The sequence below is a fragment of the Salmo trutta genome, chromosome 14, assembly GCF_901001165.1.
Source record: "Salmo trutta chromosome 14, fSalTru1.1, whole genome shotgun sequence".
NCBI lineage: Eukaryota > Metazoa > Chordata > Actinopteri > Salmoniformes > Salmonidae > Salmo > Salmo trutta.
The window spans coordinates 10,602,412-10,628,566 of record NC_042970.1 but is presented as its reverse complement, the minus strand read 5'-3'; the positions used below and the strand labels follow the sequence as shown (position 1 = coordinate 10,628,566).

The window sequence follows — 26,155 nt, the reverse complement described above, 5'->3', positions numbered from 1 at the left end:
AGGCATCAGTGCGTGAAACAACAGTAGGCACAGGAAAAAAGACGCGTAAAACCTGATGGTGAAAAACAAAGCTAGACTATTTCAAGGGCGAGACGTTGTGTATGTAAATATTGGTGATTCAAAGTGAAAGTTTGTCATTGACGACCTGTTTTATTATAAGCGGAAAAAGTAGTTTATTCTTTTTTAATCGGGACTGTTTGGAATTGACAGTCTGTATGACGAGACGATCATAGATGACTTGTTTCCTCGTTCGAAAAAACGTTTTAGTTTTTTTGGAATACATTACAGTGGAAGAACTCTAATCACATGCAAACAAGCGATGGAAACAACGAAGTTTCAGGGTAAGATGTCTTTCTATTATAACTCAAACTTGCCGTAATTTCCATAAATGCAGTCAACACCAACTACAAACGTGATGTATTTGTTATATTTCTTGGGCTGCACTGTATGGGCTACACTGTATGGGATACATTGTATGGGCTACACTGTATGGGCTACACTGTACGGGGTAGAATGTAGGCTATTTAAACTGTTAACAGGTTCTAAACCATGAAGTTTATGATGTAAACCTGAACCTGAGTGACATTGAGTACTAATCTTATTTGCATGACATTGTAGAGTATAGTCAGTAGGTAATTCCTAGGACCAACTGTAGCCTATATTTGAACTCAGTTTGTGTGGTGGTGGTGGTGGATAGGGGTGAAGATGATGATGATGATGAAGAAGTTTATAATTATGCAACCTTTATCCCACATCCCACGTAAACATAGCTTCATTTGTCAATTCAGGAAAGCATTGCCAAGACATTATTTTTCCAATATTGTCATTTTTATATTCAATCTCTCACATATCGACCCGAGTGATGTCAGAATGGGCTCATAATGAGGTCACTAAGAGTTCAAATGGCCAACTGTAGGAACCTACTGCTAATTCTGCTGTAGCTGATGACTGTAGGAACTGTAGGAACCTACTGCTAATTCTGCTGTAGCTGATGACTGTAGGAACTGTAGGAACCTACTGCTAATTCTGCTGTAGCTGATGACTCAAGTTTCCCCAGTTGTCTGTGATTTACTGTGTGTGCCTTTTTATCTACCAGCAGAGTCAGTCCTCAGGGTCAGACACTGGTGGCCTCTGCTACTTGTAATGTTTTGTCACATCTTTGGCCTCCCATTCACGGTCTTTAGGAGAGCAAACGTCATCAAGGTGTTGGAATGCTGCTGTCTCTTTGTGGCTGGTATTGTCACAACTTTCAGGAATCCCAGCTACTGCCTGGCAGTTTGGATTCTTCCTCTTCTTAATTTGTTCCACTTCTTAGTATTGTTTCTGTTCTATTCTCTCTCACCCATGTACATAGGACTATTGTCACATGTTGACAGAAAGGAGCTATAAAGGAACTGTTTGAGTGTTCTCGTCAATCTCTGCCATTCATACACTTTAAGATGTTGTTTTTGATTGAGAAATAGGAATATTTCACTGGCTACGCTCAGTTGGTATTATAAACATCTACATTTCAACATTCAGTCAAAAGCCATGATGACAGACGAGGCATGATGACAGACGAGCCATGATGACAGACGAGCCATGATGACAGACGAGGCGGCCGGCTTTCATTTTCACATGTCGCATCTTTTTAATCAGCAGGTGTTAAAGCCTCAACTATTGAGGCCACTGTTGAGTTGTAGTAGTACCCTGGTTGTCTACACAGTGTCTCAGGCTTCTGCATACCAGGATTTGTGTGGTATGTGGGAGCTGGCAAATCAGGTTTTTGTCTGTGAACACATGGATTGAAGTGAACAGTTTAGAGTTTTGGATGTGAACACATGGGGTGAACTGAACAGGTCAGAGTTTTGGATGTGAACACAGAAGTGGGTGAACCCAAGCATGTGTACCAATTGGCACACTATTCCCTACTGTACATAGTGCACTACTTTTGACGAGAGAGAGACAGAGGGAGAGAGGGCAAGGGAGAGTACCAGAGGACCAGCATGCTCACCCCTAATCCCCAACCTAATCCCCTTTCAATGTGGCAGAATAAATCATCTTTTGACATGGACTGACGGCCGCATTGCTCCTCTGAGGTTGGGGCTATCGCTACCCTCTCTATCTCTACCCTCTCTCTCTCTACCCTCTCTATCTCTACCCTCTCTCTCTCTACCCTCTCTATCTCTACCCTCTCTCCACGTCCTCTTTCTCTCTCTACCCTCTCTATCTCTACACTCTCTATCTCTACCCTCTCTCCATGTCCTCTTTCTCTCTCTACCCTCTCTATCTCTACCCTCTCTATCTCTACCCTCTCTATCTCTACCCTCTCTATCTCTACCCTCTCTATCTCTACCCTCTCTATCTCTACCCTCTCTCCACGTCCTCTTTCTATCTCTACCCTCTCTATCTCTACCCTCTCTATCTCTACCCTCTCTATCTCTACCCTCTCTATCTCTACCCTCTCTCTATCTCTACCCTCTCTCCACGTCCTCTTTCTATCTCTACCCTCTCTCTCTCTACCCTCTCTATCTCTACCCTCTCTCCACGTCCTCTTTCTATCTCTACCCTCTCTATCTCTACCCTCTCTCTCTCTACCCTCTCTATCTCTACCCTCTCTATCTCTACCCTCTCTCCACGTCCTCTTTCTATCTCTACCCTCTCTATCTCTACCCTCTCTCTCTCTACCCTCTCTATCTCTACCCTCTCTATCTCTACCCTCTCTATCTCTACCCTCTCTCCACGTCCTCTTTCTATCTCTACCCTCTCTATCTCTACCCTCTCTATCTCTACCCTCTCTCTCTCTACCCTCTCTATCTCTACCCTCTCTATCTCTACCCTCTCTATCTCTACCCTCTCTCCACGTCCTCTTTCTCTCTCTTTCTATTCATCATCTATCTACCTCACTCTCTCTGTTTCTCTTTCTATCATCTCTCTTTCTCTCGCTATCCCTCTCTCTCTCTTTCTCTCTCTATCCCTCTCTATCTGTCTCTCTTTCTCTCTCTATCCCTCTCTATGTGTCCCTCTCTCTCTCTTTTTCTCCCTTTCACACACTCATGGCCAATGAGAGCCCTTACCTGTGTTTTCTGCCTATGTTAGTAGCTTCCCTCAGTTCAGTCAGTCTCTACCTACTGTATATGGTTTCTCTCTATATTTGTCTATTTGCCACAGTGTCGATTAGAACGTTTCCTATCTCTTCCTCACACACATGAGTTCACACTCACTGAGTTCAGCATGGCCAGTGAGGTAATGGCAGATTTTGTCCAGGCCTGATTGCAGAGTGGTGGTGGGAATCACAGACACAGAGTGCTTCTGGAAAGCTCCTCCAGAGGACTGGAAAGTTGTTGGGAGCTTCCAGCTTTCATGGTTACCACTCCCAACCATTTCCCTGCCTCCGACTCTACCCTTTCTCCCTCCCTCTCTCCCTCCCTATCTACCGTCTCTGCCTTTCTCCCTCCCTCTCTACCCTCTCTCCCTCCCTCCCTCTCTACCTCCTCTCCCTCTCTCTCTACCCCCTCTCCCGCTCTCTCTACCCCCTCTCCCGCTCTCTCTACCCCCTCTCCCGCTCTTTCTCAGGGCTGAGGGTAGCAGTGTGTTTAGTAGCGTGGGAACTTTATCCCTCCTAATAACGTTTTGTAATATTCCACTCTACTCTTCTCTTTACAAACAATTTCTATATATTTATTAATATAAAGTCTAAAAATGTTCTAGTGGACAAAGCTATTCTTCAGGGGAAAGACAGGGAGATTATTTTTACAGTTACTGTCACACCTCTTCTTCTCTAGTTGAGGTTTAGATGGTAGTGAAAGTTCTAACAGTCAAAGAGGTCAGGTTATACTACGCCCTATAGTCTTAAATGAGGAAGAGACAGTGATGTAAAGTAACTACGTAAAAATACTTTAAAGTACTACTTAAGTAGTTTTTTGGGATATCTGTACTTTACTATTTATATTTTTGGCAACTTTTACAACTTTTACTTTTACTCCACTACATTCCTAAAGAAAATATATACTTTTTACTCCTTACATTTTCCCTGACGCCCAAAAGTACATTTAGAATGCTTAGCAGGACAGGAAAATTGTCAAATTCACGCACTTATCAAGAGAGCACTTTTTTTTATTTAACTAGGCAAGTCAGTTAAGAACAAATTCTAATTTTACAATGACGGCCTAACCTAGCCAAACCCTCCCCTAACCCTCCCCTCCCCTAAGTAATCATCGAATCCCCGAGCTGACAAGGTACAAATCTGTCGTTCTGCCCTCTGAACAAGGCAGTTAACCCACTGTTCCTAGGCCGTCATTGTAAATAAGAATTTGTTCTTAACTGACTTGCCTAGTTAAATTAAGGTAAAATAAAACAATAACCCGGACGACGCTGGGCAAATTGTGCGCCGCCCTATGGCACTCCCGATCACGGCCGGTTGTGATACAGCCCGGGATCAAACTTGGGTCTATAGTGACGTCTCTAGCACTGAAATGTAGTGCCTTAGACCACTGTGCCACTCGGGCCTCTGATCTGGTGGTCTCACTAAACACGAATGCTCCATTTCTAAATTATGTCAGTGTTGGAGTGTGCCCAAGGCTATCCGGATTTTTGGTTTGCTTAATAAGAAATTTGAAATGATTTATAGCATTTACTTTTACTTTTGATATTTTAACTATATTTTAAAACCAGATACTTTTAGACTTTTGCTAAAGTAGCATTTTACTAGGTGAATTTCATTTTTACTTGAATCATTTTCTATTAACATATCTTTACTTTTACTCAAGTATGAAAATTGGGTACTTTTTCCACCACTGGGAAGAGATTCATTCTGCCCATAAAAAGGACAGCTAGTACACAGCATGTTGTATACTATGTATTTCTTCAGTTGATAAGTGTCTTATTTACTATGTATTACTATGGTATTAATATATTATTATATCACTATGTGTTAGCTCATTCGAATTGGGGTTGTCCTTTGGGCTTGAACCATATGTGAGTCAATACTGTGTTCCCATAGGAAAATGGAGGCAGAGGGAGTTCTGATAAAACATTGTGGTGCTTCAATGATATATCATGGGCTGGCCCTCCTGGCAGTTAAAGAGGGGAGCTGTGGGCAGTGTGAATCTGTCCCTCCCTGACCACTATGGTACATTACTACAGTACATGTGCTGTCACCATGTTGAATACAGATGTCTCCATATCTGCCTTTGCCCTGCAGTGTCCATATCTGTGAGAACTCTCTCTCCAGCAACTAGAAAGTTATATTATTAATTTAAAGAGCAACTGCCCCTAAAGACCAACTGCTAATTTAGAAAACAGTCTATATGGCATCGATATGAGTCAGAAACATTTATCTACTGTCAAAATTTACTACAAAGTGTAAATAGGATAATTTCAGTCAGAAAGTCAGTCTCATCCAACACTGAGTTTTGTGAGACTTGTGCTCGTGACTGTATCACAACATAAATGAATGTTGGGTTTGTTGCAGTCCTTCCCACATGCCGACAGTTGACAGCACACAAGTAATCATCAATTTGTAGTGCAGCTGCACGTGACACAATCGTAATGCTGTGATAAATTTAGGTTGACATTGGATATCCATATAGGGCTAGTTAGGGACCATCTGTAATTTACACAATGTACATGGAACAATATATTCCAATTCCAATAGCTCCAAATGTCATTGACTTAAAAACCTCAAACCAGCTATAAATTGTAGAAATTAATTTACAAATATTGAAAGCATTTAATGAGAGAACTAAAAGGTGTGCAACATAAAAATATTGTCTCATTTACATTGTGCAATTTATTGACAGTCCCTAACTATTTTATTTTATTTATTTTATTTCACCTTTATTTAACCAGGTAGGCCAGTTGAGAACAAGTTCTCATTTACAACTGCGACCTGGCCAAGATAAAGCAAAGCAGTGTGACAAAAACAACAACACAGAGTTACACACAAACAAACGTACAGTCAATAACACAAAAGAAAAGAAAAATAGAAAAATCTATGTACAGTGTGTGCAAATGTAGAAGAGTAGGGAGGTAGGCAATAAATAGGCCCTAGAGGCTAAAATAATTCAAATTTATCATTAATACTGGAGTGATAGATGTGCAGATGATGATGTGCAAGTAGAGATACTGGGGTGCAAAAGAGCAAGAGTGTAAGTAATAATATGGGGGAGAGGTAGTTGGGTGTGCTATTTACAGATGGGCTGCGTACAGGTACAGTGATCGCTATGCTGCTCTGACAGCTGATGCTTAATTAGAGAGGGAGATATAAGACTCCAGCTTCACAGATTTTTGCAATTCGTTCCAGTTATTGGCAGCAGAGAACTGGAAGGAAAGGCGGGCGAAGGAAGTGTTGGCTTTGGGGATGACCAGTGAAATATACCTGCTGGAGCGCGTGCTACGTGTGGGTGTTGCTATGGTGGCCAGTGAGCTGAGATAAGGCGGGGCTTTACCTAGCAAAGACTTATAGATGACCTGGAGCCAGTGGGTTTGGCGACGGATATGTAGCAAGGGCCAGCCAACGAGAGCATACAGGTCGCAGTGGTGGGTATTATATGGGGCTTTGGTGATAAAACGGATGGCACTGTGATAGACTACGTCCAGTTTGCTGAGTAGAGTGCTGGGGGCTATTTTGTAAATGACATCGCCGAAGTCAAACCAGGCCAAATCAGGAAGTGCAGTCACTCTTGCAGTCACTCTTTAACCTTTATATATATTTAATAGACTAGGAACTTGAAGTTGTGTTATCTGTGCTTCTTTGTGTGTTTGCTTGTCTCCTTGGTTAACAAGTTGGTAAACAAGCCTTACAATCTTTCAACCTCGCTGGTAAACAGCTGTGTGTGTATTCACTCAACTGGATCACGTTTTGAGACGATGTTTTGAGTGTAATAGGCTCTGCCAAAGCAGTAATATAGTATGTTATATAGTACTATAGTAATGTAGTATATTATATAGTATATAGTACTATAGTAATATAGTATATTATATAGTACTATGGTAATATAGTATAGTATATAGTACTATAGTAATATAGTGTATTATATAGTACTATAGCAATATATTATATTATAAGGTACTATAGTAATATAGTATATTATATGGTACTCTAGTAATATAGTATATAGTAATATAGTAATATCTACGTAACATGGTTGATGATGGGGCTAGTTGGGTACAGTAGTTGACTACAGAGAACTGACCTGGTTATCATCATGTATTTACCATCCACTCACAGTGATGCTGTAATGCTGTAAAGTCTCAGCCAGCCTACTGATAGGATATGGTGTGTGTGAGAAAGTTGTGCACACACAGCAGTAGTTGCTAGGTGCTAGGAGAGGAGACACCAGCTGTTATCAGAGAGTGAGAGATAAGGACTTACTGTCTCAGGTAGTGTGTGCGTGCGTGTGTTAATGTGTATGTGTGTGTGCACATGTTAATTCTTACCAGCTCCGCATTGCACTCTCCTCTGGTTGTTACTCTCTGTTCTCTCATGGTATTGGTGGGCAGACTGGGCACCACCCATTGTGAACCAATCAAACTCCACCGCAGGGGATGGTTTACATGGAGGAGTCTCACCTGAGTGTCCAGTTCCTCTGCCAGACCTTTATCACTAGTTGATAAGTTGGACCTCTACAGTTGATAGGGATGAATAAAACTAAGGTGTGGTTGATACATGGTGATCCGATGTGGATTTATACAGAATAGCCATTTAATAGATACAGGGTGATCCGATGTGGATTTATACAGAATAGCCATTTAATAGATACAGGGTGATCCGATGTGGATTTATACAGAATAGCCATTTAAATAGATACAGGGTGATCCGATGTGGGCCTATACAGAATAGCAATTTAATAGATACAGGGTGATCCGATGTGGGCCTATACAGAATGTCCATTTAAATATACTGAACAAAAATATGAACACAACATGCAAAAATGTCAACAATTTTATTGAGCTACAGTTCATATAAGAAAATCAGTCAATTTAAATAAATTCATTAGGCCCTAATCTATGGATTTCACATGACTGGGCAGGGGTGCTGCCATGGGTGGGCCAGTGAGGGCGTAAGCCCACCCACTTGGGAGCCAGGCCCACTCACTGGAGGAACCAGGCCCAGCCAATCAGAATTTGTTTTCCCCCACAAAAGGGCTTTATCACAGACAGAAATATTCCTCAGTTTCATCAGCTGTCCGGGTGGCTGGTCTCAGCCGATCCCGCAGGTGAAGAAGCCGGATGTGGAGGTCCTGGGCTGGTGTGGTAACACATGGTCTGTGGTTGTGAGGCCGGTTGGACGTACTGCCAAATTCTCTAAACAACGTTGGAGGTGGCTTATGGTAGAGAAATGAACATTCAATTCTCTGGCAACAGCTCTGGAAACATACACAGGACATGGTTGCCATGTTCTCAGAACATAACATATGAATGTTCTAGACACGTTTCATGAGAACGTTGCAAAAACATTTATATGTCCAAAGAAAAATTCATTACACATCACGTCTTGTGACTGTTGCCAATGTCGAACGCCCTAACCACTGTCCCAATAAGGGATATCTCTAGGCAGGGGCGCAAGTTTCACTGGGGACGGTGGGGACATGCCCCTCCCCACATTCTGAAATTGCGTTTTTGTCCCCCCCCAGTTTTATCATTGAAATGTGATACAAAACGAGGCAACGGTGTGCTTTAGGACCATGTGGATGCCTCAGAGTGTTTATCCGGATGGATTTTTTTTTAAATAACAAATGATGTGTCCCCCCCACTTCTAAAACCAAAGTTGCACCCCTGTCTCTAGGGCATGTGCTTATTGGGTCAGTATAGTTAGGCCCTGTCCAGAGGAAACCTAAGCCCTTGTGTAGATTGTAAATAACAGGTGTATGTGTAACCTTTTATTTAACTAGGCAAGTCAGTTAAGAACAAATTCTTATTTACAATGACAGCCTACACCAGCCAACCCCAGGCCAAGTGTGTATTGCCCTATGGGTCTCCCAATCACAGCCAGTTGTGCTACAGCCAGGATTTGAACCAGGATGTCTGTAGTGACACCTCAAGCACTTAGACCACTGCGGCACTTGGAAGTGACAGGGTGAATGCCCTTTGAAGTAAATCTCAGTTCTGTTAAAAGTACACACATAGTGATTCATGAGTAAAAATTGTTAATATGCCCCACCAAAATTAGACAACTATACAGAAAGCCCTTAAATTGTTGAACTAAGTAAATCAAATCAATGATGAGAGGATAGACAAATGAATTGGTAACTGACACAGCCATTGTGGCGTAGCAGGAAGAGCTTAATGCCATCAACCAAGAGGTTGTGAGTTTAAATCCCAGGTGAAAACTTTTTAAATGAACATGCACAATGTAATCATGTTTGTCAAATGTGCAAGTTAAAAGCACTGTTTGTGAGTATCCCTTGCCAACAGACAAAAAGAGCCTTGACAACAGTAACAAGGCGTGATGTGTGTTAGTATTTTTGGGGGGAGGGAGAACATTTCTTTGGAACCAACAGGCGACGTCCTGACAACTGATGCACAGAAATGTTCTTGTAACGTTCTCATGACACGTGTCTAGAATATTAATATCTTACATTCTGAGAACAACCATGTCCTGTGCACACTTGGTGGGACGTTGATGGAATATTCTCCTAACCTTAAGAACCGGAATGTTCTTGCAACGCACCCAATGCTCAGGAAACAGATGTGAGTGGGGGGGTCAGCAGGCTTTCCTTTCCAGTCCCAGGTACAGTGAGAGAGGTCAGGAAACAGAGGATTGTCTCACAGTGCCTCCCTCTCTGTCTCTCTCTCTCTCTCTCTCTCTATTTTTCTCCCCACTAATCTCTACCTCTATATATGTGTATCTTTCTCTTAGTAACATCCTTCATCAGGGTGGTGTTCAAATTAAACTTGCAAATGTTCCCCATAGCCTCATTTTCCCACACCATCTTTTAAAATGACAGCAGTACTCAGCAGACAGATGTATATGTCTCCTTCAACAACGCTGACACAAAGGACTTTCAACTGCTAACTCCTGGCAATGGAAGCTTTTATCCGTTTTTAAATCAGACAGAAGTGAAAAAGCCAAGTTGACAGTTGCTCCTAGATAGTTTCCTCAGGGCCTGATGGCCAGGTGATGGAGCTCCAGTTTGGAGAGCAGAGCGAGAGTTAGGGAAGTTCCCCTATGTTGAATTTCTGGTGTTTTCGAAGTCCAATATACAGATTCAGAGGACGGAGAGTTTCAATCTGCATGAGGATCTTTAGATTGAAACACAAGTCTTCTAGTCTGTTCTCTCTCTAGCAGTTGCCTGAGGTTGAACGTCTTCAAGTCTTAGGTAAGGATCACCAGACGAGCATGGTTCACCGAACCACCTCTGTTTTAGTCATGTGGTAATCTGGAAATGCAGACCCTCCTGCGTGTGCTGACCTTGTCATGTGGTAGTATTTACAGGGTGTTTACAGTGGGCTCATAGGTTTTCTTTACATGATGAAACCTTGTAATTAAAAGATGTCGGTTAATGTTCTCAGTAATTAGTCTACACACAGATTCACCATGCATCACGTTCCCATCTAATCATAGTTTTCATGCCATATATCTCCCAAAAATAAGATGGTTCAATCATAGTAAACATATCACCTAAAATCTAAGAAGTATGCTTTCCTAGATTGGCTTTTGAAACCTGACAGTCACTTGTGCCCTGTGGGTTAGTTTTGTTTTATAGTGAACATTCAGCTCTCGACATGTGCTTTTACTGGGCATGGGGAGTTCTTCCAAGTCAGGTCACCTGTTGAGCAAAAAAGTCCTGCGCCCAGTTTTTCTAAAGTTATCTGATCGGATTTTGCCAAACAGATAGGGCTCTCGAGTGGTGCAGCGATCTAAGGCACTACATCTCCGTGAAAGAGATGTCACTACAGTCCCTGGTTTGAATCCAAGCTGAATCCTATCCGGCTGTGATTGGGAGTCCCATAGGGTGGTGCACCATTGGCCCAGAATTGTCCGGGTTTGGCCGGGGTAGGCCTTCATTGTAAATAAGAACTTGTTCTTAACTGATTTGCCTAGTTTAATAAAACATTTAAAAATGCATAGATATAGAACGGGTGTCCCCATTCAAGTCAATGATACGCCGATTCTCCTATTCTATGCATTTAATTCGATCAGACAACTTTTGAAAAACTGAGCCGTGATGAACAGGGAAAACTCCTGACCCTACTAAATCACAACTGCATTACCTTTCAGTGTAGACTAGACGATGGTTGATGTTGTGCACCTTTTGACCACCAGATGGCCCCAGAGGTTTGTTTTGACCATAGAGGCTGAACCATTATACTGTAGGGAACATGGCCGTATCATCTGCTCTTTCTAAACAGATGGAAACAGTCACCCTTTTCTCATCAGGCTCCTGGCCATCCATTTCCAGGACTCATTGTACTTTCATCATTTTATCTAAAAGCCTTTTTAAATGTCATTATTTTGCATCCTGAAGTGCTGTTTTGGCAAACACTCAGATTTTGCTTGACATTTGCTCATCTTTAGTTATGGAGCTTTCCTTTCTTTTGCTTTTAAAGGATTACATATAGCACATTTATTTGTGTAACATAAACCCAGGGGACTAGAGGAGTACAGTAGTGTGCAAGGAAGTGGACTAGGGGAGTACAGTAGTGTACATTTAAGGGGACTATGGGAGTACAGTAGGGTATATGGAAGAGGACAAGGGGAGTACAGTAGGGTGCATGGAAAGGGAGTGCAGTAGGGTGCATGGAAGGGGAATATGGGAGTACAGTAGGGTATATGGAAGAGGACTAGGAGAGTACAGTAGGGTGCATGGAAGGGGAGTGCAGTAGGGTGCATGGAAGGGGACTAGGGGAGTGCAGTAGGGTGCATGGAAGGGGACTTTGGGAGTGCAGTAGGGTGCATGGAAGGGGAGTACAGTAGGGTGCATGGAAGGGGACAATGGGAGTGCAGTAGGGTGCATGGAAGGGGAATATGGGAGTACAGTAGGGTGCATGGAAGGGGAATATGGGAGTACAGTAGGGTGCATGGAAGGGGAGGGCAGTAGGGTGCATGGAAGGGAAATATGGGAGTACAGTAGGGTGCATGGAAGGGGAGTACAGTAGGGTGCATGGAAGGGGACTATGGGAGTGCAGTAGGGTGCATGGAAGAGGACTAGGAGAGTACAGTAGGGTGCATGGAAGGGGACTAGGGGAGTTCTGTAGGGTGCATGGAAGGGGAATATGGGAGTACAGTAGGGTGCATGGAAGGGAAATATGGAAGTACAGTAGGGTGCATGGAAGGGGAGTGCAGTACGGTGCATGAAAGAGGACTCAGGGAGTACAGTAGGGAGCATGGAAGAGGACTAGGAGAGTACGGTAGTGTGCATGTAAGAGGATTAGGGGAGTACAGTAGTGTACATGGAAGGGGACTAGGGGAGTGCAGTAGGGTGCATGGAAGGGGACTATGGGAGTGCAGTAGGGTGCATGGGAGGGGAGTACAGTAGGGTGCATGGAAGGGGACAATGGGAGTGCAGTAGGGTGCATGGAAGGGGAATATGGGAGTACAGTAGGGTGCATGGAATGGGAGTGCAGTAGGGTGCATGGGAGGGGAGTGCAGTAGGGTGCATGGAAGGGGAGTCCAGTAGGGTGCATGGAAGGGGACTATGGGAGTGCAGTAGGGTGCATGGAAGGGGAATATGGGAGTACAGTAGGGTGCATGGAAGGGGAGTCCAGTAGGGTGCATGGAAGGGGAGTACAGTAAGGTGCATGGAAGGGGAGTGCAGTAGGGTGCATAGAAGGGGAGTGCAGTAGGGTGCATGGAAGGGGACTATGGGAGTACAGTAGGGTGCATGGAAGAGGAGTGCAGTAGGGTGTATGGAAGGGGACTATGGGAGTACAGTAGGGTGCATGGAAGGGGAGTGCAGTAGGGTGCATGGAAGGGGACTATGGGAGTACAGTAGGGTGCATGGAAGGGGAGTACAGTAGGGTGCATGGAAGGGGAGTACAGTAGGGTGCATGGAAGGGGACTGTGGGAGTACAGTAGGGCGCATGGAAGGGGAGTGCAGTACGGTGCATGAAAGAGGACTCAGGGAGTACAGTAGGGAGCATGGAAGAGGACTAGGAGAGTACGGTAGTGTGCATGTAAGAGGATTAGGGGAGTACAGTAGTGTACATGGAAGGGGACTAGGGGAGTGCAGTAGGGTGCATGGAAGGGGACTATGGGAGTGCAGTAGGGTGCATGGGAGGGGAGTACAGTAGGGTGCATGGAAGGGGAATATGGGAGTACAGTAGGGTGCATGGAAGGGAAATATGGGAGTACAGTAGGGTGCATGGAAGGGGAGTGCAGTACGGTGCATGAAAGAGGACTCAGGGAGTACAGTAGGGAGCATGGAAGAGGACTAGGAGAGTACGGTAGTGTGCATGTAAGAGGATTAGGGGAGTACAGTAGTGTACATGGAAGGGGACTAGGGGAGTGCAGTAGGGTGCATGGAAGGGGACTATGGGAGTGCAGTAGGGTGCATGGGAGGGGAGTACAGTAGGGTGCATGGAAGGGGACAATGGGAGTGCAGTAGGGTGCATGGAAGGGGAATATGGGAGTACAGTAGGGTGCATGGAAGGGGAGTCCAGTAGGGTGCATGGAAGGGGAGTACAGTAGGGTGCATAGAAGGGGAGTGCAGTAGGGTGCATGGAAGGGGACTATGGGAGTACAGTAGGGTGCATGGAAGAGGAGTGCAGTAGGGTGTATGGAAGGGGACTATGGGAGTACAGTAGGGTGCATGGAAGGGGAGTGCAGTAGGGTGCATGGAAGGGGACTATGGGAGTACAGTAGGGTGCATGGAAGGGGAGTACAGTAGGGTGCATGGAAGGGGAGTACAGTAGGGTGCATGGAAGGGGACTGTGGGAGTACAGTAGGGCGCATGGAAGGGGACTATGGGAGTACATTAGGGTGCATGGAAGGGGAGTGCAGTAGGGTGCATGGAAGGGTGGTGCAGTAGGGTGCATGGAAGGGGACTATGGGAGTGCAGTAGGGTGCATGGAAGGGGAGTACAGTGGGGTGCATGGAAGGGGAGTGCAGTAGGGTGCATGGAAGGGGAGTGCAGTAGGGTGCATGGAAGGGGAGTACAGTGGGGTGCATGGAAGGGGAGTACAGTGGGGTGCATGGAAGGGGAGTGCAGAAGGGAACTATGGGAGTGCAGAAGGGGACTATGGGAGTGCAGTAGGGTGCATGAAAGGGGAGTACAGTGGGGTGCATGGAAGGGGAGTGCAGAAGGGGACTATGGGAGTGCAGAAGGGGACTATGGGAGTGCAGTAGGGTGCATGAAAGGGGAGTACAGTAGGGTGCATGGAAGGGGAGTGCAGTAGGGTACATGGAAGGGGAGTACAGTAGGGTGTATGGAAGGGGAGTGCAGTAGGGTACATGGAAGGGGAGTGCAGTAGGGTGTATGGAAGGGGAGTGCAGTAGGGTACATGGAAGGGGAGTACAGTAGGGTACATGGAAGGGGAGTGCAGTAGAGTACATGGAAGGGGAGTACAGTAGGGTACATGGAAGGGGAGTGCAGTAGAGTACATGGAAGGGGAGTACAGTAGGGTACATGGAAGGGGATTACAGTAGGGTACATGGAAGGGGAGTGCAGTGGGGTGCATGGAGGGGAGTGCAGTAGGGTACATGGAAGGGGAGTACAGTAGGGTGCATGGAAGCATAATTCTAGAACTGTCCTAAGAGAGAATAGTGAGTCACAGACAGAGCCTGTTGTGGGCGGTGGGCTTATTAAACCCCAGGCCATTTTTGGTAATTTCCTGCTCAGTTGCTATCTCAGCCGTCTCTTAGGGGACTGAGAGGGGTCTATTGCAGTAAACCAGCACATCAGGAGGACCGTGACTTCAAGCTCAGATGCCTTGTATTGTTTCATGATATCTTTATTGTATTTTTATTGTGTATGGATGCCAATTGGGCGGGAATTAGAGAGATGTTTTTCAACCTTCCCTACTAAAGGAAATCTGGGCGTCGATCTTATCCTGCAAGGGCCTGTGTGGGTGCAGGCCTTTTTGTCCAGCTAGCCAAAGCAGTTACGTGCAACGAGTAGGAATGGACAATCTTTTCAACAACGGGCCGTTGAGAGAACAGGTCTTTTCTCTGTCTAAAGCGGAAACACACCTGATTCAACTAATAAAGTTAGAAGGGAAAACTGTGTTTGGTTGATTAGCTGAATCAGGTGTGTTTCCGCTTTAGACAGAGAAAAGACCTGTCCTCTCAACGGCCCGTTGTTGAAAAGATTGTCCATTCCTACTCGTTGTACCAAGGAGATCACATTAATGGGGCTGTAGTATTTTTATATAATGGATAAAGAAAATCCACACTCATCATCTCTCCTGCTGTATGTATTTTTTAAGTTGGCATTAATCAGTGTGTGCTGGGTCATTAATCAGTGTGTACTGGGTCATTAATCAGTGTGTGCTGGGTCATTGATCAGTGTGGTCTGGGTCATTAATCAGTGTGTGCTGGTAATCAGTGTGTACTTGGTTGTTGATCAGTGTGGTCTGGGTCATTAATCAGTGTGGTCTGGGTCATTAATCAGTGTGTACTTGGTCATTGATCAGTGTGGTCTGGGTCATTGATCAGTGTGTTCTGGGTCATTAATCAGTGTGTGCTGGGTCATTAATCAGTGTGTACTTGGTCATTGATCAGTGTGTGCTGGGTCATTGATCAGTGTGTTCTGGGGCATTAATCAGTGTGTGCTGGGTCATTGATCAGGGTGTTCTGGGGCATTAATCAGTGTGTACTTGGTCATTGATCAGTGTGGGCTGGGTCATTGCCTGAGGGGATTTCAGCATGACTGCGATGATGGGTGACGGGGCATCTCCTGTCTCACTATCAGCGAGAGGATGTGATTTATCATCAATACCTGGTGTCAGAGAGCCTGTCTGGTCTGTGATCTCAGGTTGGAGTGGTCTTATCATAGCTCCTCTGCTATAACCTCTGACCTCTAGAACTGTGGGAAAAGAACTCCGCGGATAAGACAGGACAAGAGTCCCACATGATAAAATACTATAGTATACTATGGTATAAATACTACAGTATTCACTGTAGTGATTTTGCAGACTTTACTGTAATATTCACTCTATTGTTTTTGTGGACTAAAGTGAATACTGTAGTATTTACTGTAGTTTACTGTAGTATTTACAGTTAACTATAGTATAAATACTGTAGTAAAGAACCATAGTATATACTGTAGTATTTATGGTGTTGTTTTTGCAGACATTATTGTAGTATTCTCACCTATAGAAAAGAGAGACTGTAACAGAAAGAAACAGTACTCTTTGAAGGTAAAACACGTTGTTCCTCTCACATATTTTATTCAGGTCTAACATGTAACAGAGATACACTATACAGTGCCTTCAGAAAGTATTCACACCCCTTTTTCCACATTTTGTTATGTTACAGACTGAATTTAAAATGGATTAAATGTAATGTTTTTGTCACTGGCATACACACAATACCCCGTAATGTCAAAGTGTAATTATGTTTTTCTACATTTTTACAAATAAATAAAAAATGAAAAGCTAAAAAATCTTGAGTCAATAACTATTCGCCCCCTTTGTTATGGCAAGCCTAAATCAATTCAATTGTAAAAATGTGCTTAACAAGTCATAAAATAAGTTGCATGGACTCTGTGTGCAATAATAGTGTTTAACATGATTTTTGAATGACTGCCTCATCTCTGTACATACAATTATCTGGAAGGTCCCTCAGTAGAGCTGTGAACCACAAAGACCAGAGGTTTTCCAATGCCTCGCAAGGAAGGGCAGACATTGAATATCCCTTTGAGCATGTTGAAGCTATTAATTACACTTTGAATGGTGTATCAATACACCTAGTCGCTACAAAGATACAGGCGTCATTACAGGTTCCATGTGGTGTAGCAGGGTAGCCTAGTGGTTAGAGTGTTGGGCTAGTAACTGAAAGGTTGCAAGTTCGAATCCCCGAGCTGACAAAGTACAAAATCTGTTCTTCTGCCCCCTGAACAAAGCAGTTAACCCACTGTTTCTAGGCTGTCATTGAAAGTAAGAGTTTGTTCTTAACTGACTTAACTAGTTAAATAAAGGTAAAACAAATCCTAACTCAGGGATTTCACCATGAGGCCAGTGGTGACTTTAAAACTGTCACAGAGTTTAATGGCTGTGATAGGAGAACTGAGAATCAACAACATTGTAGTTACTCTAGAATACTGGTGGAAAGAAGGAATCATGTACAGAATGAAAGTATTCCAGAACATGCAACTAAAGTAATGTGGCAAAGCAATTAACTTTTTGACCTGAATACAAAGTGTGTTTAAGTGTATTGTGTATTGTTTTGTCCCGTGTAAATATTACGTTTTTTCTTTTTTTGTATATATATTTCAATATACTTCAATCTCTTTTTTCCATTTTCAAATTAAATATACCTTCCTGCAACCCACCTTACCCAATGTGGTACGGATCTGCTATTTTTTAGACCTTATAACTGGACCCTCCATCAGAAGCTAGCCATCAGAAGCTAGCCAGCTAATTAGCTACTAGCTATTTAGTCATTGTTAGCCACTGCTAGCGGTCTTTACCTTTAGCTCAGACACCAGCCGCTTTAGCCGGGATAATACCTGCCAGTCTGCACAGCGTGATATCAGCCCTGAGCATATTGGACTGCTTTGTTCCACTACATCACCGGATTCCTGCCGCAAGCTCTGGACCATAACACCGGATCATCGCAGCTAGCTAGCTGCTACCGAGTGGCTATTGTGGCTAACGTCCTTGTCCAGAAGCAAGCACCAGTTAGCCTCGAGATAGCCTCGAGCTAGGCCCATCTAGCCAAAGAAGTACACCAACTACAATACCTCTCTTGCCAATTGGCCTGGACACTTTGTCGACATGGAGCCCCGCCAATCCATCACGACTGGTCTGCTGACGTAATTCGGCCGATGTGCTCTCAACCGGCCTCTGCGTCATGGATGTCGGTGAAGACCCATCTGCTATCCCCGGCCCGCTAGCTTTCTGAACGCCGTGTCTCCCGCTCACCTAGCGTAGTAACGACTACCGAGCGGCTCCCTGTTTCTGGGAGTTCTGTTTCTCCCTGTTCTGTTATAATATCCACCCGGCACAGCCAGAAGAGGACTGGCCACCCCTCATAGCCTGGTTCCTCTCTAGGTTTCTTCCTAGGTTTTTGGCCTTTCTCAGGAGTTTTTCCTAGGGAGTTTTTCCCAGCCACCGTGCTTCTTTCACATGCATTGCTTGCTGTTTGGGGTTTTAGGCTGGGTTTCTGTACAGCACTTTGAGATTTCAGCTGATGTACGAAGGGCTATATAAATAAATTTGATTTGATTTGATTCATCTATTGCTGCTCATTGGGCCCTATGATCACTCGGCTAAACAGCTGATGCCTGCTGGACTGTTCATTAACATGGTACTTCATTTTGTTTATCTGTCAGCCCCAGCCTCGAACTCAGGCCCTGTGTGTAGCTAACTGACCCTCTCTGCCCATTCATCACCATTTACCCGTTGTTGTTGTCTTAGCCGTTTACCCATTGTTGTCTTACCCGTTGTTGTCTTAGCTCTCCCAATCAACAGCTGTGATTGCTTTATGCCTCTCTCTAATGTCAATATGTCTTGAATACTGTTGTTTAGGGTAGCTCTCATTGTTTTATTTTACTGTGGAGCCCCTAGTCCCACTCAACATGCCTTAGATAGCTCCTTTGTCCCACCCCCCACACATGCGGAAACCTCACCTAGCTTAACTGGCTCCTCCAGAGATGCAACCTCTCTCATCGTCACTCAAGGCCTAGGTTTATCTGCACTCTACTCGCACCCTACCACACCCTTGTCTGTACATTATGCCCTGAATCTATCCTACCACGCCCAGAAATCTGCTCCTTTTATTCTCTGTTCCCAACGCACTAGATGATCAGTTCTTATAGCCTTTAGCCATACCCTTTATCCTACTCCTCCTCTGTTCCTTTGGTAATGTAGAGGTTAACCCAGGCCCTGTGTGTCCCCAGGCGCTCTCATTTGTTGACTTCTGTAACTGTAAAAGCCTTGGGTTCATGCATGTTAACATCAGAAGCCTCCTCCCTAAGTTTGCTTTATTTACTGCTTTAGCACACTCCGCCAACCCTGATGTCCTAGCCGTGTCTGAATCCTGGCTTAGGAAGGCCACCAAAAATCCTAAAATGTCCATCCCCAACTACAACATTTTCCGTCAAGATAGAACTGCTAAAGGGGCAGAGTTGCAATCTACTGCAGAGATAGCCTGCAGAGTTCTGTCATACTATCCAGGTCTATGCCCAAACAGTTCGAGCTTCTACTTTTAAAAATCCATCTCTCCAGAAATAAATCTCTCACTGTTGCCGCTTGTTATAGACCCCCATCAGCTCCCAGCTGTGCCCCGGACACCATATGTACTGTTAGGTGTGCTTTCCTCACCATCTTAAATAAGCATGCCCCTTTCAAACAGACAAACAGATATAGCCCTTGGTTCACTCCAAACTTGACTGCCCTTGACCAGCACAAAAACATCCTGTGGCGTGCTGCACTAGCATCGAATAGTCACCGCAATATGCAACTTTTCAGGGAAGTCAGGAACCAATATACACAGTCAGTTAGGAAAGCAAAGGCTAGCTTTTTCAAACATAAATTTGCATCCTGCAGCACTAATTCCAAAGAGTTTTGGGACACTAAGTTCATGGAGAATAAGAGCACCTCCTCCCAGCTGCCCACTGCACTGAGGCTAGGAAACACTGTCACCACCGATAAATCCACGATAATCGAGAATTTCAACAAGCATTTCTCTACGGCTGGCCATGCTTTCCACCTGGCTATCCCTACCCCGGCCAACAGCTCTGCACCCCCCCACAGCAACTGGACACTTATTTGGACACTGTGTTAACTTCTATGGGCTAGGTGGGACACAGCCAGTGAAATATCAGGGCGGCAAATTGAAAAACAACAAAATGTCATAATTCAACTTTCTCAAACATACAACTATTTTACACCATTTTAAAGATAAACTTCTCGTTAATCTAACCACATTGTCCGATTTCAAAAAGGCTTTACAGCGAAAGCAAAACATTAGATTATGTTAGGAGAGTACATAGACAAAAATAATCACACAGCCATTTTCCAAGCAAGGACATGTGTCAATAAAACCCAAAACACAGCTAAATGAAGCACTAACCGTTGACGATCTTCATCAGATGACACTCCTAGGACATTATGTTACACAATACATGTATGTTTTGTTCGATAAAGTTCATATTTATATCCAAAACAGCATTTTACATTGGCGCGTGATGTTCAGAAAATGTATTCCCACCAAAACGGTCGGTGAATGTGCACATCAATTTACAAAAATACTCATCATAAACGTTGACAAAATATATAACAATTATTTTAAGAATTATAGATAGACTACCCCTGGATGCAACCGCTGTGTCAGATTTTAAAATAGCTTTACGGAGAAAGCACATTGTTCAATATTCTGAGTACATAGCTCAGCCATCACGGTGAGCTATTCAGACACCCGCCAAGTTCGGGGCAACCTAAACTCAGAATTAGTATTAGAAATATTCTCTTACCTTTGCTGACCTATCTCAGAATGCACTCCCAGGACTGCTACTTCCACAAGAAATGTTGTTTTTGTTCGAAATAATCCATATTTATGTACAAATACCTCCGTTTTGTTCGTGCGTACAGATCACTTATCCAAAAGCATAACGGGCGAGCGTGGAACGAGAGACGAAAAGTCAAAATGTTCCATTACCGTACTTAGAAGCATGTCAAACACTGTTTAAAATCAATCTTTATGGTATTTTTTACGTAGAATTGCGATAATATTCCAACCCGACAATAGCATATTCATTCAAGAAGAAAAAGAAGGAGGGGCGCGCTCGCGGGACCGAGCATATCCAATCCCTTTGTTGCCAGGCAGACCACTCAGTGAATGATCTCCTATTATCTGCCCAGTGACAGGAAAATGCTCAAACCACGTTCTGAAGGCTTTAGACAGCCATTGGAAGCCTTAGGAAGTGCAACGTCCCCCACAGACACTGTAGCTTCGATAGAGAATCAAAAGAAGAACTACAATTCTCAGACTTTCGACTTCCTGCTTGGAATTTTCATATGGCAGGTTTTTGCCTGCCATATGAGTTCTGTTATACTCACAGACACCATTCAGACAGTTTTAGAAACTTCAGAGTGTTTTCTATCCAGATCTACTAATACTATGCATATTCTAGTTTCTGGGCCAGAGTAGTAACCTCTTTAAATTGGGTACGTTTTTCATCCGGCCGTGAAAATACTGCCCCCTAGCCCAGACAGGTTAACAAACCTCCAAACGAGCTTCAATACCATATAACACTCCTTCCGTGGCCTCCAACTGCTCTTAAATGCTAGTAAAACTAAATGCATGCTCTTCAACCGATCGCTGCCTGCACCTGCCCGCCCGACTAGCATCACTACTCTGGACCGTTCTGACTTAGAATATGTGGACAACTATAAGTACCTAGGTGTCTGGCTAGACTGTAAACTCTCCTTCCAGACTCATATTAAGCATCTCCAATCCAAAATTAAATCTAGAATCAGCTTCCTATTTCGCATCAAAGCCTCCTTCACTCATGCTGCCAAACATACCCTCGTAAAACTGACCATCCTACCAATCCTTGACTTCGGCGATGACATTTACAAAATTGCCTCCAACACTTCTCAGCAAATTGGATGCAGTCTATCACAATGCCATCCATTTGTCACCAAAGCCCCATATACTACCCACCACTGTGACCAGTATGCTCTCGGTGGCTGGTCCTCACTACATATTCATGGCCAAACTCACTGGCTCCAGGTCATTTTTATTGCCTTACCTCCTTACTTCATTTGCACACACTGTATACAGATTTTTCTATTGTGTTATTGACTGTACGTTTGTTTATCCCATGTGTAACTCTGTGTTGTTGTTTTTGTCGCACTGCTTTGCTTTATATTGGCCAGGTCGCAGTTGTAAATGAGAACTTGTTCTCAACTGGCCTACCTGGTTAAATAAAGGTGAAATAAAAATAAATAAAATAAAAAATGTTTTGGGCAAATCCAATACAACACATTACTGAGTACCACTTGATATTTTCAAGCATAGAAAAATAATTTTGGATAATATACTGTTACATTTAGATCATATTAATATGGACTGACATGACATTTACATTTTATATTTATCTTAGAATTAAGTTAACCTTAGGAAAACAAAGCACAAATCTAATCAGCGATACTGAGTGGAAGATTATTACTGTCAAACAGTGGGTTCATGTTCTTCCAGAGTTTCCTAACCTATATTTCTCTAAGGTGTGCAGTAATGAATGGTTGAGCCTGGTTCTCAGATGAGTTTATTGAGGAGGATGGCAGGGTGTCTGTCAATAGCTACAGGTCAGACCTACAGGCTGAGGGAAACATTTTGAGAGAGATGTTGGTACAGTATGTGGAGCATGCTTGGTGTTCACAGACAGAGGACAGTAGTCTTCTCTACTGATGTGTCCTCAGCTTGTTGACAGACTCAGGCCTGAAGACATTTATCTAACTCTGACCTCACCTTTCAGAGGATCCAAGACCCACAGTTGTTAGTGAACTAGTAACACAGTGGCTACTGACAGACTGACAGACTTTCTACCATTGATTCAACCCTTCCTGATCCAAAATTGAGACCTTAGCTACTGACTGGCCCCGTCTGGACTTATCTCTGCACCCAGAACCAAATCTCATGTGCGCTGGCCAGTGAACATTTATGTCACGAGAAACTACTAGAGGTTTGAATTAAGTCAGCTCTTTAGGACATCCCAACCTGGTCTCAGAGCATTTTGTATTATTCTGTACGTAAATCCTTCACACTCCATTTAGTATGATATGTCATGCTTCGTATGGTATGTATTCATTTGTAGATGTCCACCGCCCATTTCGTATGATATATTTACTATAGTATTCTACAGTGTATTTAAAAATTCTGTAGTAACTACTACACATGATCGAGGTATACTAAAGTGTGTAGTATAGTATTATACAGTATACTACAGTTTACTACAAAATTCTAAAGTAAACTGTAGTATTTTTTCATGTGGGTTGGAACACATCTGATCATGTTTGGTTTAGGCTGTGGGAACATCTCTTCACAGGGGTTTGTGTCTTGGTTTTCATGTTTAGAAAATAGAGACTGTAACAGAAAGAATTACAATTCCTATTATAAATTATCAATTTGCAAAACATACAAAATGATACGAAATTTGAAAAATGTAAATATGTTATGAATTTTTAGCTAGCTAATAGTACCCGCAAAACACCAGTCTCAACGTCAACAGTGAAGAGGCGACTCTGGGATGCTGGCCTTATAGGTAGAGTTCCTCTGTCCAGTGTCTGTGTTCTTTTGCCCATCTTAATCTTTTAATTTTATTGGCCAGTCTGAGATATGGCTTTTTCTTTGCAACTCTACCTAGAAGGCCAGCATCCAGGAGTCGCCTCTTCACTTTTGACATTGAGACTGGTGTTTTGCGGGTACTATTTAATGAAGCTGCAAGTTGAGGACTTGTGAGGCATCTGTTTCTCAAACTAGACACTAATGTACTTGTCCTCTTGCTCAGTTGTGCACCGGGCCTCCCACTCCTCTTTTTATTCTGGTTAGAGCCAGTTTGTGTTGTTCTGTGAAGGGAGTAGTACACAGCGTACGAGATCTTCAGTTTCTTGGCAATTTCTCGCATGGAATAGCCTTCATTTCTCAGAACAATAGACTGACAAGTTTCAGATGAAAGTACTTTGTTTCTAGCCATTTTGAGCCTGTAATTAAACCCACAAATGCTGATGCTTCAGATACTCAACTAGTCTAAAGAAGGCCAGCTTTATTACTGTAACGGTCGTCTGAAGGATGAGAAGGGGACCAAAACGCAGCGTGGTAAGTGTTCATGATATTTATTTTCAAGAAACACTCAAACAAAATAACAAAAGGGAAAAACGAAAACGCACAGTTCCGTCAGGCACATACGCTAAACAGAAAATAACCTCCCACAAAACTCAGGTGGAAAACAGGCTGCCTAAGTATGATTCCCAATCAGAGACAACGCTAGACAGCTGCCTCTGATTGGGAACCACACTCCGCTCAAAAACAAAGAAATAGAAAACATAGATATTCCCACCCGAGTCACACCCTGACCTAACCAAACATAGAGAGTAAATAAGATCTCTAAGGTCAGGGCGTGACAATTACTTCTTTAATCAGAACAACAGTTCTGTGCTAACATAATTGCAAAAGGGTTTTCTAATGATCAATTAGCCTTTTAAAATGATAAACTTGGATTAGAACACACAACGTGCCATTGGAACACAGTAGTGATGGTTGCTGATAATGGGCCTTTGTACGCCTATATAGATATTCTATACAAAATCAGCCGTTTCCAGCTACAATAGTCATTTACAACATTAACAATGTCTACACTGTATTTCTGATCAATTTGATGTTATTTTAATTGACAAAAAAAATGTGATTTTCTTTCAAAACAAGGACATTTCTAAGTGACCCCAAACGTTTGAACGGTAGTGTATATTTAACCTTTATTTAAATAGGTAAGTCAGTTAAGAACAAATTATTATTTACAATGACGACCTATCAAAAGGCCTCCTTCTGGCGCTGGAGAAAAAGACAGACGTTTTACGTGTTCTTATCCAATTGTGTTTTTTTGTTTGTTGCTTTGCGTTGTTTTTAACTTGTTTTTTAACTTATTTTTTACATAATGTTACTGCTACCGTCTCTTATGACCGAAAACAACTTCTGGACATCCGAACTGCGATTGCTTACCGAACTGGCAGAATCCTTTTTTTTCCTTTAACGAGTCCAATGAGCCCGACGTGAATGACATACTGCTTTCCTGGGAACAGGCCCAGATCCCCGTCATTTGCGTGAAGAGAAGGCAGAGAAAAAGGGGCCTTTTGAGAATTCGTAGGCGATCAAATAAACCCCCACTGCCTTCCATTCTGCTAGCAAACGTGCAGTCTTTGGAAAATAAAATTGATGACTTACGTGGAAGATTAAACTACCAACGGGATATTCAAAAATGTAATATGCTTCACAGAGTCGTGGCTGAACGACGACATTATCAACATACAGCTGGCTAGTTATATGCTGTATCGGCAGGATAGAACAGCGTTGTCTGGTAAGATAAAGGGCGGGGGACAACATATTTTTGTAAATAACAGCTGGTGTACGATATCTAAGGAAGTCTCGAGGTTTTGCACGCCTGAGGTAGAGTATCTCATAAAAAGCTGTGGACCACACTATCTACCTAGAGAGTTTTCATCTGTATTTTTCATGGCTGTCTACATACCACCACAGACTGATGGTATGTGGTGATATGACCGCACTAAATGAGCTGTATTCCGCCATAGGCAAACAGGAAAATGCTCACCCAGAGGCGGTGCTCCTAGTGGCTGGGGACTTTAATGCAGGGAAACTTAAATCGGTCTTACCTAATTTCTATCAGCATGTTAAATGTGCAACCAGAGGGAAACAAACTCAGGACCACCTTCACTCCATGCACAGAGACACATACAAATCTCTCCCTTGCCCTCCATTTGGCAAATCTGACCATAATTCTATCCTCCTGATTCCTGCTTACAAGCAAAAATGAAAGCAGGAAGCACCAGTGACTCGATCAATAAAAAAGTGGTCAGATGAAGCAGATGCTAAGCTACAGGACTGTTTAGCTATCACAGACTGGAACATGTTCCGGGATTCTTCTGATGGCATTGAGGAGTGCACCACATCAGTCATTGGCTTCATCAATAAGTGCATTGATGACGTCTTCCCCACAGTGGCCGTACGAACAAACCAGAAGCCATAGATTACAGGCAACATCCACACTGAGCTAAAGGCTAGAGCTTCCGCTTTCAAGGAGCGGGACACTAACCCGGAAGTTTATAAGAAATCGCGCTATTCCCTCCAATGAACCATCAAACAGGCAAGTGTCAATACAGGACTAAGATCGAATCGTACTACACCGGCTCTGACGCTCGTCGGATGTGGCAGGGCTTGCAAACCATTACAAACTACAAAGGGAAGCACAGCCGAGAGCTTCCCAGTGACACAAGCCTACCAGACGAGCTAAACTACTTTTATCCTCGCTTCAAGGCAAATAACACTGAAACATGC

At 43.5% G+C, this 26,155-nt stretch overlaps 1 protein-coding gene across 1 annotated transcript in view; it reads left to right on the top strand.

Moving 5' to 3' along the window:
* LOC115207378 (rho guanine nucleotide exchange factor 3) overlaps positions 1 to 26,155 on the top strand; it is a 114,325-nt gene continuing 88,170 nt past the window's right edge. The window contains exon 1 of the mRNA XM_029774412.1: positions 1 to 341. Within this exon, the coding sequence (XP_029630272.1) occupies positions 307 to 341 (35 nt within the window). The 5' untranslated portion in view covers positions 1 to 306. The remainder of the gene's footprint in view (positions 342 to 26,155) is intronic.